At 41.4% G+C, this 13,758-nt stretch overlaps 1 protein-coding gene across 1 annotated transcript; it reads left to right on the top strand.

Annotated features, from left to right (window-relative positions):
- Positions 1-7,478: 7,478 nt before the first annotated feature.
- Positions 7,479-12,491, top strand: LOC109853118 (trichohyalin-like). The gene is made up of 4 exons (XM_020424907.1): positions 7,479-7,482; positions 7,840-8,782; positions 8,915-10,898; positions 12,480-12,491. Exons 1-4 carry the CDS (start codon positions 7,479-7,481, stop codon positions 12,489-12,491), a joined length of 2,943 nt encoding a protein of 980 aa, XP_020280496.1.
- Positions 12,492-13,758: the final 1,267 nt, after the last annotated feature.

A 13,758-nucleotide genomic window follows, 5' to 3' on the forward strand; every position in this document is an offset into this window, starting at 1 on the left:
CGCACATTGTGGAAAGACAATAGATACTCCTGGTAACGCTGTATGACAATCTTGGCTCCCTTGACAGTGCGTATAGCGCGCATCCATCTCGCATTCGAGAGCTCCACGGCCGCCCGATAGATATATATATATATAGACGACCATGCGAAATCCCACCCTAATGAAAACCCCCATACTCACCCCTTGTCCGTCCCATATATGTCGAGCCAGCTGACTGCGGATTGCGGCGGTGAGACAGTCATGACATTGCTCCCCAATTGCATAGGAATTGTCAGATATAATTTCGGGGAAGCCCTACGACCGTTTGATTTGATCCTCGAATCGACCGCCCTCCTTCCGTTCGGAGCGGAATGTCAAAATCGATTCGCGAACTCGCGTTCTCGCGAATATTGCGCACACAATTGAAAAAAGCAAATGAATGATGGAAATATACCATATAGCTCGCTCGTATGAGCGCGTCGCACACGCGTGCGCGCGCGCACAATCCAATACAATACGTAAGAATTATCGAATTTAGATTTTGCCGTAACATACCTCGTGTATTACTATTACAGTAAACGTGTTATTCGTTCAATTTATTCGCCGGATTAAATCTCACTCGATATTCCCGCGCGCGCACTGTTAAATTAACGCCGGGCTGTACGGGCTACATCATATACGCGCTACACTATCCCGGGGTTTTTATTAATCAAACTGCTGCGCGCGCACGCGAGCGTCCGCTTTTCTATACGCTGAGGTCTTTGCATTCTTTTTCTCATCGTTTGCACCTCGTCCTCGATGTAATTGGTTGTCAGAAGGTCGTCTACGTCACGACGGGTCAGGCTAGGTTGCTGCCTCGAAGCAAATTACGAGGGGCTGATTCTGTCCATTGCAATTCGCCTCCAATATATTATCTTATCCTCCTAGCTTACCGGCTCATCGACTTTCTTAAAATTACTTTTATCAGCACTTTGTTTCACCAATTACCGAGACTTTCATCTGTTGTTATTGTTTTCTTGTTTTTTTTTCTTTTTTTTTTTTTTTTTTTTTGTAACCCGGTTATGCGCGTATTATGACTCGCGCGTGGAAAATTATTAAAATCCAAAATCGAAAATCGTCGATCTAATGAACAAAAAGAATAAAAAAGTGAGATCGCACACGTCGCAACAGAACGATAACGATTCGAATCTCAAGGAAAAAACACCACGAGGCTAAGCTTCGCCGCGAAATGAATGTTACGCGGCTGATTTATTTCCGCGTTTTAGCGACTGCGAAATAACAAAAGTTACATCATTAAATCTACACTTAGCTTACCCGTAAACGAGAATAGGATTAACATGACATCGACGTATATATACATATACACAGAGCCAGGCAGGAGAGAGGACCCTTGTTTTAAGTGCCGAGCAGTGTCCGACAATGTACAATCGAGACCGACCAAGTCCTCGCAATTAGCAGTGCCACGTCGAGTTGCACCATTGAGTTTCCTAGGGATGAGCATGATGATAATTATAATTAGTACGCGGCAGCCAGACCCGTGCACGCCGTTGCAGCGCGACGAGACACTGACTTCCGAGACCAACTAGGGACAGGGATTTTCCCTTGAATGGGACGCGGAGTATATAGCAAACATAGTCATTAAACCGCGCTCTATTCATCGGCGCAATCCTTGTCCCCTAAACCTGTGTTCACTAAAGACGTCTTTCGTACCGAGTCATTGATGTAGAAGGACTCGCACAATAAGCGGTGTTATTTTAGTTATTTCCTTGTGTGCGATTGATAAGAGACACGTGTCTCTCGCAGAGCAAGTTGCGTGCCAATTAAAATAACCGCGAAAAGATATTTTTTCTGTCGCCTCTCGAGACCTCCGTTAAAAAATATACATATATATATATATATATATATATATATATATATATATATATGTATAGCAAATAGCCGGTCTCTTTCTTAAGCTCTTATTATAAATCCATAAAAGTATTAGAAAGATTTTTTCTTTTCTTTTTTTCATTAATATTCCTCTCAAGCAACATCGATCGCGCGATACTCCGTCTGAGCGTTCGTATCATGACTGCCTCCTTTGGCTCACAATAAAACAGAAGCAAAGTAGGAAAAGAGAGCAAGACAACGGGAGTGAATTGGCGGTGAGGGGAAGGTAAGGCGCCGAGCGCGCGCGGATTCCGGCTTTTAGGGCGCAACTTTTCCGACTTATTGGCACTGCCTGAATAAATTTAATTCCGCCATTCTCGGGTGGCGCTTTCCTATTCTCAACGGCCCCGCTAAGAATTTCATCCCTGTGTCCTTTTCCTATGGTCTTTTTGACGTCGCCGCCGCCGCCGCCGCCGCCTCTTTGCGGAGAAACAATGTCGCCCTAAAACAGACCTTGCGACGCGAGACACGCGGGTTAATGAAAATTAAAATCGCACACACATCGTGGCGAATGTCACGCAGAAAAATAATTCGCGAGTATTTAGTTTTTTTTTTACCGAAAGAGTCGTTTGTTGTGAAAACAAAAATTAAATTTTTTATCTTCTTGATGAGCTTCGCACATACATACAACGCGGAACGTTTATTAATATTTTTATTAATACTTTGATTAGAATTCACATATTCAATATTCGCATTCCTGTGATGTGTATATTAAATTGAAAGAGATCGCGCGCGCGCAAAGTGCGAATAGCGAACAGAACACGGTATTCGAACATGTCAATAAAAGGAAAGATAATAATACGAAAGTCCGATAAAAAAAAAATAAAAAAAAATAAAAAAAAAACGACATTTTATTCAGGACGAAGCATCGCGCGGAAATCTGTTGTATTCACGTTCAATCATCTGTAAGAAGGACGCGACGAATGCGAGACAAGTCCTTGCGTATATACGAGAGGGGGGGGTGGGTATTAAAATTTCGTAAATTCCATTTTTATTAGACTCCTACCGTCTCGCACGTTCATTTCTTCGCGCGCAAATCCATTTTTGTTATCGACGCGAGAGAAAGAGAGCGACAAATTGTTAATAATTCAATAATGACAATCGAACGCGAGCGTGTTGTCGATCGTGTTCTCGTTTCTTTTCTTTTATTTTGTGATAATTAGAAAAAAAAAAATAACAACAAGCTTTTCTAACGCACGTATTACTGACAGAGCTTGCGGAGCGGCATGCGTATATCTCGATAATTCTCGTATGAAAGACGTGTATGTTACGCATGAACACACACGCAACGTACTTGAGAGAGCGTATGTAAACGCAAACACACATACACACACACACGCAAACGCGTATGTTCTACTTACGCGCGAAACATGCGTTTATTACCCATACGTGCGCAATACTACCACTACTATTACGCCGCGTGCGCGCAATGTCGCGTACACAATGTACGATGCGTGCGTGTATAAGAGCACGGACACGCGTGAATACACACGTGTCACACACACACACACACATAGCCTTTATATACATACATATATATACGTGCGATATACGAACTGCTCGCGCGGCTTAACGCGATCGGCCACGGCAGTTTCGCGAAAGGAAGAAGGGACGTTGCCGCGTTATAAATAAAGCGCCACACACCACCTGCTACACACTGATAAACTCAAAAGGCCGGTCATGCGCGAAACAAAGGTTAACTTCGACGGGCACTACCCTTGCACACGATCAGCCCCGGCGGGCGCTGAGAAAGAGCCGCGATCTGCGGAACGCATCTTTCGATAAGTATTATAGACACTTCCGTTTAACGTTCTTTCAACAGCTCGTGAAAATATATATGTATATATATATATATATATTGTCAAATTTATTTTATTTTTCCGCTGTGTGCGCATGAATTTTTTCTATCTACCTACTTATTCTGTGATAATTTTCATTATAGTTCGTCTACACATGTAGTTTTACGCCCATTCCGTTCTTCGGTTCGCATCGAGTTTGACGAAACATTACAGCGTGATTTTTCGTGACGCGACCACTCACGGAAAGTTTAAAACGCTTTTCGCATCGTATCCGAGCCATCGTGCGCACTTTGTCGAAGCCCATCGGCGCACTCGCGCGCGCGCGCGCGTGTGACACGAACGTGTTTTGTAATTTGTGCGAAGAAGAGTATGCCGGGGAAGTGGCGAGAGAGAGAGAGAGAGCGAGGACGAAGGCTGATCACGACGGAAGCCGGTGATCGATTAACGGCAAAGTGAACGGACTTAACTTCGTTAGACGCGAGTTGCAGCTGAAACGCGCGCAAAGCTTCAAGAAATACGTCAACGACGGCAGCAAATAGAATCCGAAACGACGACGCTCGGATCCGATCTATTTCGAATAATTTTCCGCTTCGGTTCGCGCGCGCGCGCGCGCGTGCCGACCTGACGCGCGACAATAACGCGGCCCCGTCCGCACCACACGTGACTTGCTTGATTTAGCGCGCGTTCTACACGCCGGAAAACACATTATAAATCGGGAATTTAATGCAACGCCGCGCGACATTTACGCGCAAATAGAATAAATTTGCGGGCAATCGATGGACACGAAACTCGACGAGAGAAAACACAATCGCGTCTCTCGTATGTCGATACGCGCGTAATATATAATATATACATTTAAAATTTTACGTGCGCGGCAGAAAGGCGATGTGCGAAAATTGCGTGTGTCAATAAAGTCAAAGCGGTTTCGAATAGATAAGCGCGCTTTTACACACGCGCACAATTTTTCCTGTAATTCTTGTATTTCTTTCTGTGTATTTTTTTAGATATGTAACAAAGTCTACACGTGTAGCCGCTCGATTATATAGAATATCGGAGGAACAAACCGAGAAGGTGTATCGCGCACACTTTTAGTCCCAAGGCACAGCCGCGCGCGCGGCTGTATTGAAGAGTACAACTAGTACGCGCACCATGGATCGTGGTTTGGATGCAGCATGGCACACATAATCATATTGGCATTCTATTAGGGGGCGTCTTCTCCCTGCCGGCTTCTACTTCCTTCCATCTAACACTCACCCTCCTTCGCCTCATACCAGACCGTGCCCAACCCTCCGACACACGTCAATCGATAGTACAACGTGATTATAATATCTCGCTCGCACATCGGAACGAGGAATTTCGTTCGCGCGTTCCGTCTTCGGACGTCGATTAACGAACAATCGCGTTTATGCGGCAAACGTGTTTTAGAAATAATGAGCTCGCGATCGAAGAAGCAGCTCGGAACAGACTTTAACAAAGTCAAAACGGAACAAAACTTGAACCAACCAGAAGTGAATGTATACATCCTAGTTTTGTCGTCAATTTGATTCGAGGAAACGTTTTACTTGTTATTATTTTTAATTCTCTGTATATATATATATATATATTTTTTTTTATTTCATTTATTGAAACGTGTAAATTAATACGCACGATAATTTGAATTGAATTTAATTTGAAAATTTGTCGCAAAACAAAAACTAGTTGGAACATTTCTGTAAATTCAAAATAAGGAATTTGAGATCCGATTTATTTTGACGAGTTTTAATTTGTTTTAGCTGTTAATTGGCAGTTTCTCTGTCAACCGACGGGGGTAAAATATATACAGAGAGGATACAGCGCGATGTGGAACATTTACAGCAAATATCAATAAACACGGAGAGTAATGTATTGCCTGTCAAAGCTCCCACCTGGTCGTTACCTTTTGTCAGACAGCTCGAAACACGTTGGATCGGCGTTGGAATCATTAAACGGCGTGAATGAGAGCGTTAATCTACCGGACGTATAGACTATTAACACGGCTTACATGATTTACAGCTAATAGCATAACCACGTACTACATAACGACATTGATGCGGTCACCGTCTGCTATTTTGGTCCTGATTGCTGGTCTACGTGCTGCCTCCGCGACCAATTCAGTAATTCCGGCGGTAGGCGACGCGTTAACAAACAACAATCAAGAGCGATTACGTAAGACACTTTAAATCTACATGATCGTTTGTTTCTCACAGACTTATTGTTCCTTGCCTCCTCTCAAGGAGAGACGGCGTCTCTCATTTCGAGAATTAGATTTCAAGTTGCGTATAATTCTCGCTGATCGGCATGATAAAACGCGGAGCGCGTTACCTCATCGCGCATAAAACAAAAGTAGCGGCAGCAGTAGCATCGCGTAAGCGTTCGAGCGAAACGATAACGCGCACTTATCAGACCCTCATAATAGGAGGTACGCGAACTACGTTCATACGAAAATCGCCTTTGATGAGAAACAGAGTCGAGCGCGCGAAGCTTGTGCAAATAACAGCGGCAAACATCGCGCGCGCCCCGACAAATGGACGCTAGAAACTCGAAGCGGAAAGTGATGAACGATGATGATGAACGGTATTTAGTAAGATACACATTCTCTCTCCACCGCATCGCCGTGCATAATTCAACGCAAACAAGATCAAAAGTCAGAAATATGTAATATCCCATCCGATGAGCGAACGCACGCGTCGAGATGATTACAGTCATCGCTAAAACACTCGCGCGCCTTCCCGATTTCCCATCCATATGGAATGAGAAAATTTTCGAAATTATGGGAATCAGATAGGAAAAAAATTCCATTACGTATTCCGCAAATATTCCAGTGGTTATACCGATTATCGGATTAAAAAAACCTTGCTTTTGTAGAATTCCCTTTGTAAGTGTGTAAATACGTTATTACACACACACACATATATATATATATATATATATATATATATATAATATACACACACACATTATATATCCGCCCTTTGGGGACTTCCGGTGGAGCTAGCGAGAAAGACACAAGGGCATACACAGTATCGAGTAGAAAAAGTGAGATAAAAGTGGAAAGTAGCGAGTTGAGTGGGAATAGTGGTAACGAGAAGAGAGAGGAAGAGAGAGAGAAGAAGAGGAAAAGAAGGCAAAGGGAGCAACAAAAGGAAAGCAGAGTTTTTCAAGGCGGAAAAAGTAAGGAGTAGAAAGGTTAAGTAAAAGTGAGAAAAGGCGGGAGAAGGTGGAAGAAAAAGGAAGCAGCAGATGGCGCCGACAGCGGGAAAGCAGGCGGGAAGCAGGAGTAAAAACAGAGGAGACGAAAAGTCACTAGAGAAATATGTCACCGGCGGAGACGAAATGTGGAGGAAAGGATTCGAGAGAATAATAATGGAGATAGAGGAAATGAGGAAAGAAATGAGAGAAGAAATGGAAAGAATGAAGGAACAGATGGTGGAAGAAAGAAGGACAAGAGAAGAAGAAAGAAGAAAAGAGAGAGAGGAGTGGAGACAAGAAAAAGAGTTACTAGAGAAGAGAATAGGGGAACTGGAATGGACCAATGAAAGGAAAGAGAGAAGAGAAAGGAAGAACAATGTAGTTATAAAAGGAGTGAAGTGGAGAGAGGATAAAAGGGAAAGGCTAGAACAGGAAGTGAAAGAATTCATAGAGGATAGCCTGAAGATAGAAGTGGCAGTAAAAAAGGTAAGCAAGATCAGAATAAATGGAAGTAAAAACATAGTGATTGCAGAGATAGATAAATGGGAGCAAAAAAGAGAAATCATGAGTAAGAAAAAAGGATTAGACAAAGGAATTATAATAGATGACGATTTGACAAGGAAGGAAAGAGAGATACAGAAGAGGCTAAGAGGAATAGCAAAGGAAGAAAGAGAGAAGGGAGATGATAAAGTGAAAGTAGGTTACATGAAAATTAAGATGGAAGAGAAGTGGTATAGATGGAATGAGAAGGNAGGGAGATTGGAAGAAACAGGAAGGGAAAAAAGAGATTGAGGAGGGGAGAAGCAGGAAAGAGAGAAGGAGGAGGACAAAGAGGAAGGACTAAAAATATGTTTCTGGAATATTGCGGGACTGGCAAACAANTGTGAGGAAACATGGGAGTATTTGGAAAAATTTGATATTATAGGTCTGACAGAAACATGGATAGAAGAAGAAACGTGGAAGAAATGGATAAAGAGAGTACCAAACAAATACAAGTGGAATTGCATACCGGCGACAAGGGAGTGCGTGAAAGGAAGAGCCAAAGGAGGGATAATCGTGGCAACTAGCAAGGAATTGAAGGGAGTAAAAGTAAAAGTAATAAACAAAGGAGCAATGGAGATAAGCATGGCATACAACAGAAAAAAATGGAGGATAATCACTCTGTACAGTCAAAACATAGAAGAAACAATGGACAGCCTGGAGGAGGCAATAGAGGAAGACAAGGAGGGGTATTTAATGCTAGGAAGAGACTTTAACGCTAGAACCGGGGAAGAAGGTGGACCAATAGGATACGGAAAAAAGGAGGAAGAGAAAACAAGGAGGTCAAGAGACAAGGTGGTGAACAGAGAAGGGAGAAGACTGATAGACAAGATGAAGGAAAGAGGATGGATGATACTAAACGGAAGCAATGGAAAACAAGGGAATTGGACATACATAGGAGAACAAGGAGCATCGGTAATAGATTATGTGGTAACGAATGAAAAGGCTATAGAGGAGGTGAGAAAGGTGGAGGAAGGAAGCAGAACAGAATCGGANCATGTTCCAATGGAAGTGGAAATAGAAGGAATAAGTAGAAGAAGAATAAAAGAAAGCGGCTGTATGGAGGTGGAAAGAAGCGTATGGTCGGTGGAAGGGATAGAGCACTATCATGAAGAATGCGAGGGGTGGACATGCACGGAGACAAATACAGAGNAGATGTGGTTAGCAATGGAAGATAAAGTAAAAAATTCAATAACGAGGGTCAAGAAAAAGGTAACGCCATGGAGGTTAGGAAGAANGGAATGGCACAGCAAAGAATGGAAAAAGAAAAAAAGAGAGTTAAGAAAGGAACTAAGAAAATTGAAGAAAGACAAGATAAAAAGGGAGGAGTATGTAAGAAAGAGAAAAGAGTACAGAAAATGGTGCGAAGGGGAGAAAAAGAAACACGAGGAGGAAGAGGAAGAAAAAATAAGATCCATAAGAACAGAAGAAGAAGCGTGGAAGTACATAAATAAATACAGAAAGAAGAAAGAAAGAGTAGATGAGGGGATAGAGCTGCACACCTGGAATGAACATTTCATGGANCTACTAGGGGGAACAAAGGAGAGAGTGATGATGGAAGAGGAAGAGGAACGAGATGAGGAAAAAAATGAGGAGAATAGGACAGGAGAGAGTAATGAGGAGATAGAAGAAATAACAAAGGAAGAGCTAGTGAAACAACTAAGAAAGCTGAAGAAAGGAAAGGCACCAGGAGAAAACGGAATAGAGAATGAAGCGTGGAGGCTAATGCCAGAGAGAATAGGNGAAGTATTTTTGAAACTGATAAGGAAGATATGGAGGGAAGGAGGAATACCTGAAGAATGGAATAGAGGGATAATCAGCCCTATATTCAAAAAAGGAGAGAAAGGCGAAGTAAAGAACTACAGAGGGGTGACCCTGATGGACACGGCGTACAAGATATACGCAAACATCCTAAATGATAGGTTGAAGAGGGAAGTAGAGGAAAAATTGGAAGAAGGACAGTTTGGTTTCAGGGAGGGAAGAGGCACGACGGACGCAATTTACATCCTGAACTTCATAGCAAACAAAGAAATTGCAAAAAAGAAAGGGAAGATCTTCGCATTCTTCGCTGATCTAAAAGCGGCGTTTGACAAGGTGGATAGGGTTAAACTAGGAGAAATGCTGAAAAAGGCGGGAATTGGAGATCAGCTTAGAAAACGAATCATGGAGACCTATAAAGAAACGAAGAACAAAGTGAAAGTAGGAAAAGGAAAATCGGAGGAGTTCTGGACGAGAAGTGGAGTCAGACAGGGATGCCCTATGAGCCCAACACTGTTCAACGTGTATCTGATGGATCTGGAAGCAGAAATGAGGAAAGAGCAATTTGGTGGAGTTCCAATAGGAGAAGAAAAAGTCTGGACGATTACTTACGCGGACGACATCGTGCTGCTGGCAAGGAGCGAACAAGAACTAAAGAATATGATGAGAAGGTTCAGGAAGTATTTAGAAAGAAAAGGAATGATTTTAAGCCCAGAAAAGTCAAAAGTGATGGTGTTCGAGAGAGGAAAAGGGAAAAAAAAGGCGAGAAAGTGGAACTGGAGAGAAGAAAGGATAGAAGAGGTGAAGGAGATAAGGTATTTAGGATACATACTACAGAAAAACGGAGGAGCAGAGAAACATGTGGAGGAAAGGATGAGAAGAGCGGTAATAGCGATGAAGCAGACGTGGAGCATCGGGGAAAGAGTATTTAAAGAGGACTACAGAAGAAGGATGAAGATGTACAACGCTCTGGTGGGTAGTGTGGCATTATATGGCGCAGAAATATGGGGGTGGAAGAAGGAAGAAAGACTGGATAAAGTGACGAGAAAATACATAAAGTGGATACTGGGATTGGATAGAAGAACGCCGAACTATATTGTAAAAGAGGAGACAAAAACGAAGGAACTAAGACTGGAGGCCATAAAAAGAGCGGTGAAATATGAAGAGGAGGCACGGCAGTCGAAAAAGAAGCTGGTGGTAGAGTGCATGAAAGAGATAGAGAGAGGGGAAGAAAGAGGGGAAGAAAGTAGGTGGGAGAAATGGAGAAAAGAGGTGATGATAGACGTGGGTATCAGCAAGAAGGAGTTGAAAGAGAGGAGAGAGAGGGAGGAGATGAAGGAGATAGTGCAGGAAATAGTAGAGAAAATAAAAAAGAAAGATAAGGAGGAAAGAAGGAAAAAGATGGAGGAATCGAGGTACAACGTTAGCTATAAAAAAGCAAGAACAGAAGCAGCACCGGCATACCTGAGAGGAAAGAAAAACAAGAAGGAAAGAACAAGGATAGCAAGATACAGATGCGGGAACGAAATGAAAGGGAACCAACATTGGCTGACAGAGGAGGAAAGGATGTGTAGAATATGCGGAGTTGAAATAGAGGACCTAACACATGTACTGAAGAAGTGCGAAAAAACGAAAGAAGAAATATCAGAAGAAGAGTTTTTAAGCGAAGATGGGAAAGGCTGTGAAGTAATGAGGAGAATAGATGAAATAAGGAAAGAAAAAGAAAAAGAAAAAGAAAAGGAAAAAGAAATGGAAGACAAGAAAGAGAAAGAAGGGGAGGAAAGAAGAGAAAAGAAAAGAATGAAGAGGACCAAAGAGGACCAAAGAAGCAGAGATATACAGGGGTTAAAGACAGAGTGATATTAAGAGCAAGGACAGTATGAACTGCGAGGGATGAGAAAGGGGAAAAGCAATACTAGAATTAGGAATAGGAATAAGAACAGTGATAATTAGCAGTATTATATATTACTATACTATATTACTGTACTAAGGAGTTATATATTATAATATATTAAATTAAGTTAAATTAAATTAAATTAAATTATCTGTATCACAGGTGATATATGCGTTAAAATGTTAATACGTTAAAATGAAAACGAAAGTGAAAGTTATTAAGATATATAGAGATAAAAATGTAACTAGGTAAAATGTAAGAAATGAAATGTAAAGTGTAAAGCAACCGGAAGCCATCCAAAGCCGAAAGGCATGGATTAAGTTTAATAAATAAATAAATAAAAAAATATATCCGCCCTTTAAATGTAATTGTTGATCGCATTACGAGTCCGCGTGCGTGTTGCACGAAGAAAAAAAAAAGGTAGGGAAGGAAGTGGCTGGAGAATACAAAGGTTAAACGGAGTGTAACACGCGTGAGTGGAACCGCGATAGAACGGCCGGGAGTTAAAGAAAACCGAGAGGGAAAAACCGAGAGAGGGAGGGGAGGGGTTGGAGAATAGAGAGAGCGAATTCATACGATCGACTGTGCGTAAAATTATTCCAAAACTTATTACTCCTGCTGACTATGACCGTAGCCATGGTAACGAGACGCGGATATGAAAATTAATACGCACTGGGAAAACAGAAAGTTTTCAGAATGTTTTCCCATTACCGGCAATGCTCGCGATGTTCATGCCGATTCGCCTCTGACTGGCAACTAATTCGCTCGTAGTTGTATAATTAGTTGCGCTTTTTATAACGATGTTCGTGTCGCTCCTCATTTTGGTGAACACGACTCGCGCGAGCGGCCCAGGTTCTCTCTCGCTCTCTCTCTCTCTCTCTTTCTCGTCTAAAAATCAAAACTGTTACCGCTTCTGAAAGGAAAGTTTTGCGTTAACGAGTCCTTGAATTGCATCATCGCGGTTATCAAAATTTACGCGGGTGGTTTATTTTCTCCGCCCAACTAATCAATTACATAAAAATACACGTCAAAAAAAAAAAAAGGAAAAAGAGATTGTATTTATCAGTGAGATTGTTTTTTATCGATGTATAAATTAACTTTTTCACATACGTAAAACATTTAATTCGAATGTTCATACCTCTTTTATCACTGCAAAGTAAATTTTATGTAATTTCAAATACGTTTTTCGATTCGCTACTATACGTTGATTAGCAGTTTTATTTTTTTTTTATATTGCGCGAATGGGATACAATTGTTTGATACTTCGTTAAAGTGGCAGAAATATTTGATAATTTTGACTTTTACAGCACAGATTTTGCAAATTGAGATACTGTTTTAAATAAAAAATACCGAAAATTGATATTACATTTCAGACAATCAGCTGATACGACAGAAGCAAATAAAGAATGCTTTGTAAAGCAAATTGGTTTAATTGTTTGTAATTATACGAGTGCGCGCGCACACGAGAGAAAGAAGAAGAATCGACATTTTATCACGATAATTTATGCGAGTCGTAAAAAAAAAAAAAGAAGGAAAAAACAGCATCTAAATATTCTGAAAGAGAATAATACAAAAAAGTAATATAAAAAGAAAGTTTCTTAAGATTTAGACAAATAGCCGCACTTTCATAAACATTACATTTGCGTTTTCGAAATTGCTAGAAATTTGTCACACAAATTTTACTATAAAACAACAGACAGCGGCAACGGCAGCACCGCACAACGAGAACGAACTAAAGTGACGTGAATCGATAATCGAACACCGAGGGGGTGAAGCATGTAGAAATTATATTATCTTTTTCTTGTCGCGTACTACGTCGAACGTAATAGCCTGACGTCATCGATGGGAATTTATAGTCTTTCATAAACACAGAGGATTTATTTTTAAAAATTCTCGTGTCCATTAATATATTCCGGAATTAGTATGCCATCTCCGTGTGTGTTTTGCGCGTTATTACTGCAATTATAAATACAGTGTGAGCGCCAGAGAAAAAGAAAAAGAGAGAGAGAAAGAGAGAGAGAGAGAAATATTATCATTTTAATAAAGTTCCGAGAGTTTTGCGTTCGGTAGAACGATTGAGTTACTCGTTGTCTATGCATTCGAATAAAGGGCAAAGTCTCGCACATTGCGCCGTTGCGTGTAACCGCCTACCCTACATACTTACCCCATATACGGCTTGTTCCCGTCGTCGTGACTATGTGAAGTGGCGCGCGTCTACATGCGAAGGAAGGCAAGTGCTGAAACGAATGGTGGAAGTAGCGAGGAACGAGATATTTAGCATGCACGGGAAGCGACCGCTGCTCATAAAGGATAGGAGGAATCCACAATGAACCGATAAGCGAATAATCTCGCGAGAAAAAGGGGAGAATATGAAGAGGTAATGGAGCAGAAAGAAAATGCCGAGATGAAGCAAGGCGGAGCAAATGCTTTAAACGCTCACCACCTATTGTCTAACTTTTTTAAAAATTTGTTAATATTTTTTTTTTTTTTTTTTTTGAGGAACTTGAGAGGAAAAATTTTTTACCAAAAAAATATGCGAAATGTTAGCAATTAGACATCAACGACGATATTATTCGTCTCTTTCGCGAACTCTAGCATAATAATACATACCGTCGCGTTGCGAATAAAAAGCCCCGAGTCCCTCACCCTCGC

The sequence above is a fragment of the Pseudomyrmex gracilis genome, unplaced genomic scaffold, assembly GCF_002006095.1.
Source record: "Pseudomyrmex gracilis isolate BER0280 unplaced genomic scaffold, ASM200609v1 scaffold_44, whole genome shotgun sequence".
NCBI classification, from domain to species: Eukaryota; Metazoa; Arthropoda; class Insecta; order Hymenoptera; family Formicidae; genus Pseudomyrmex; species Pseudomyrmex gracilis.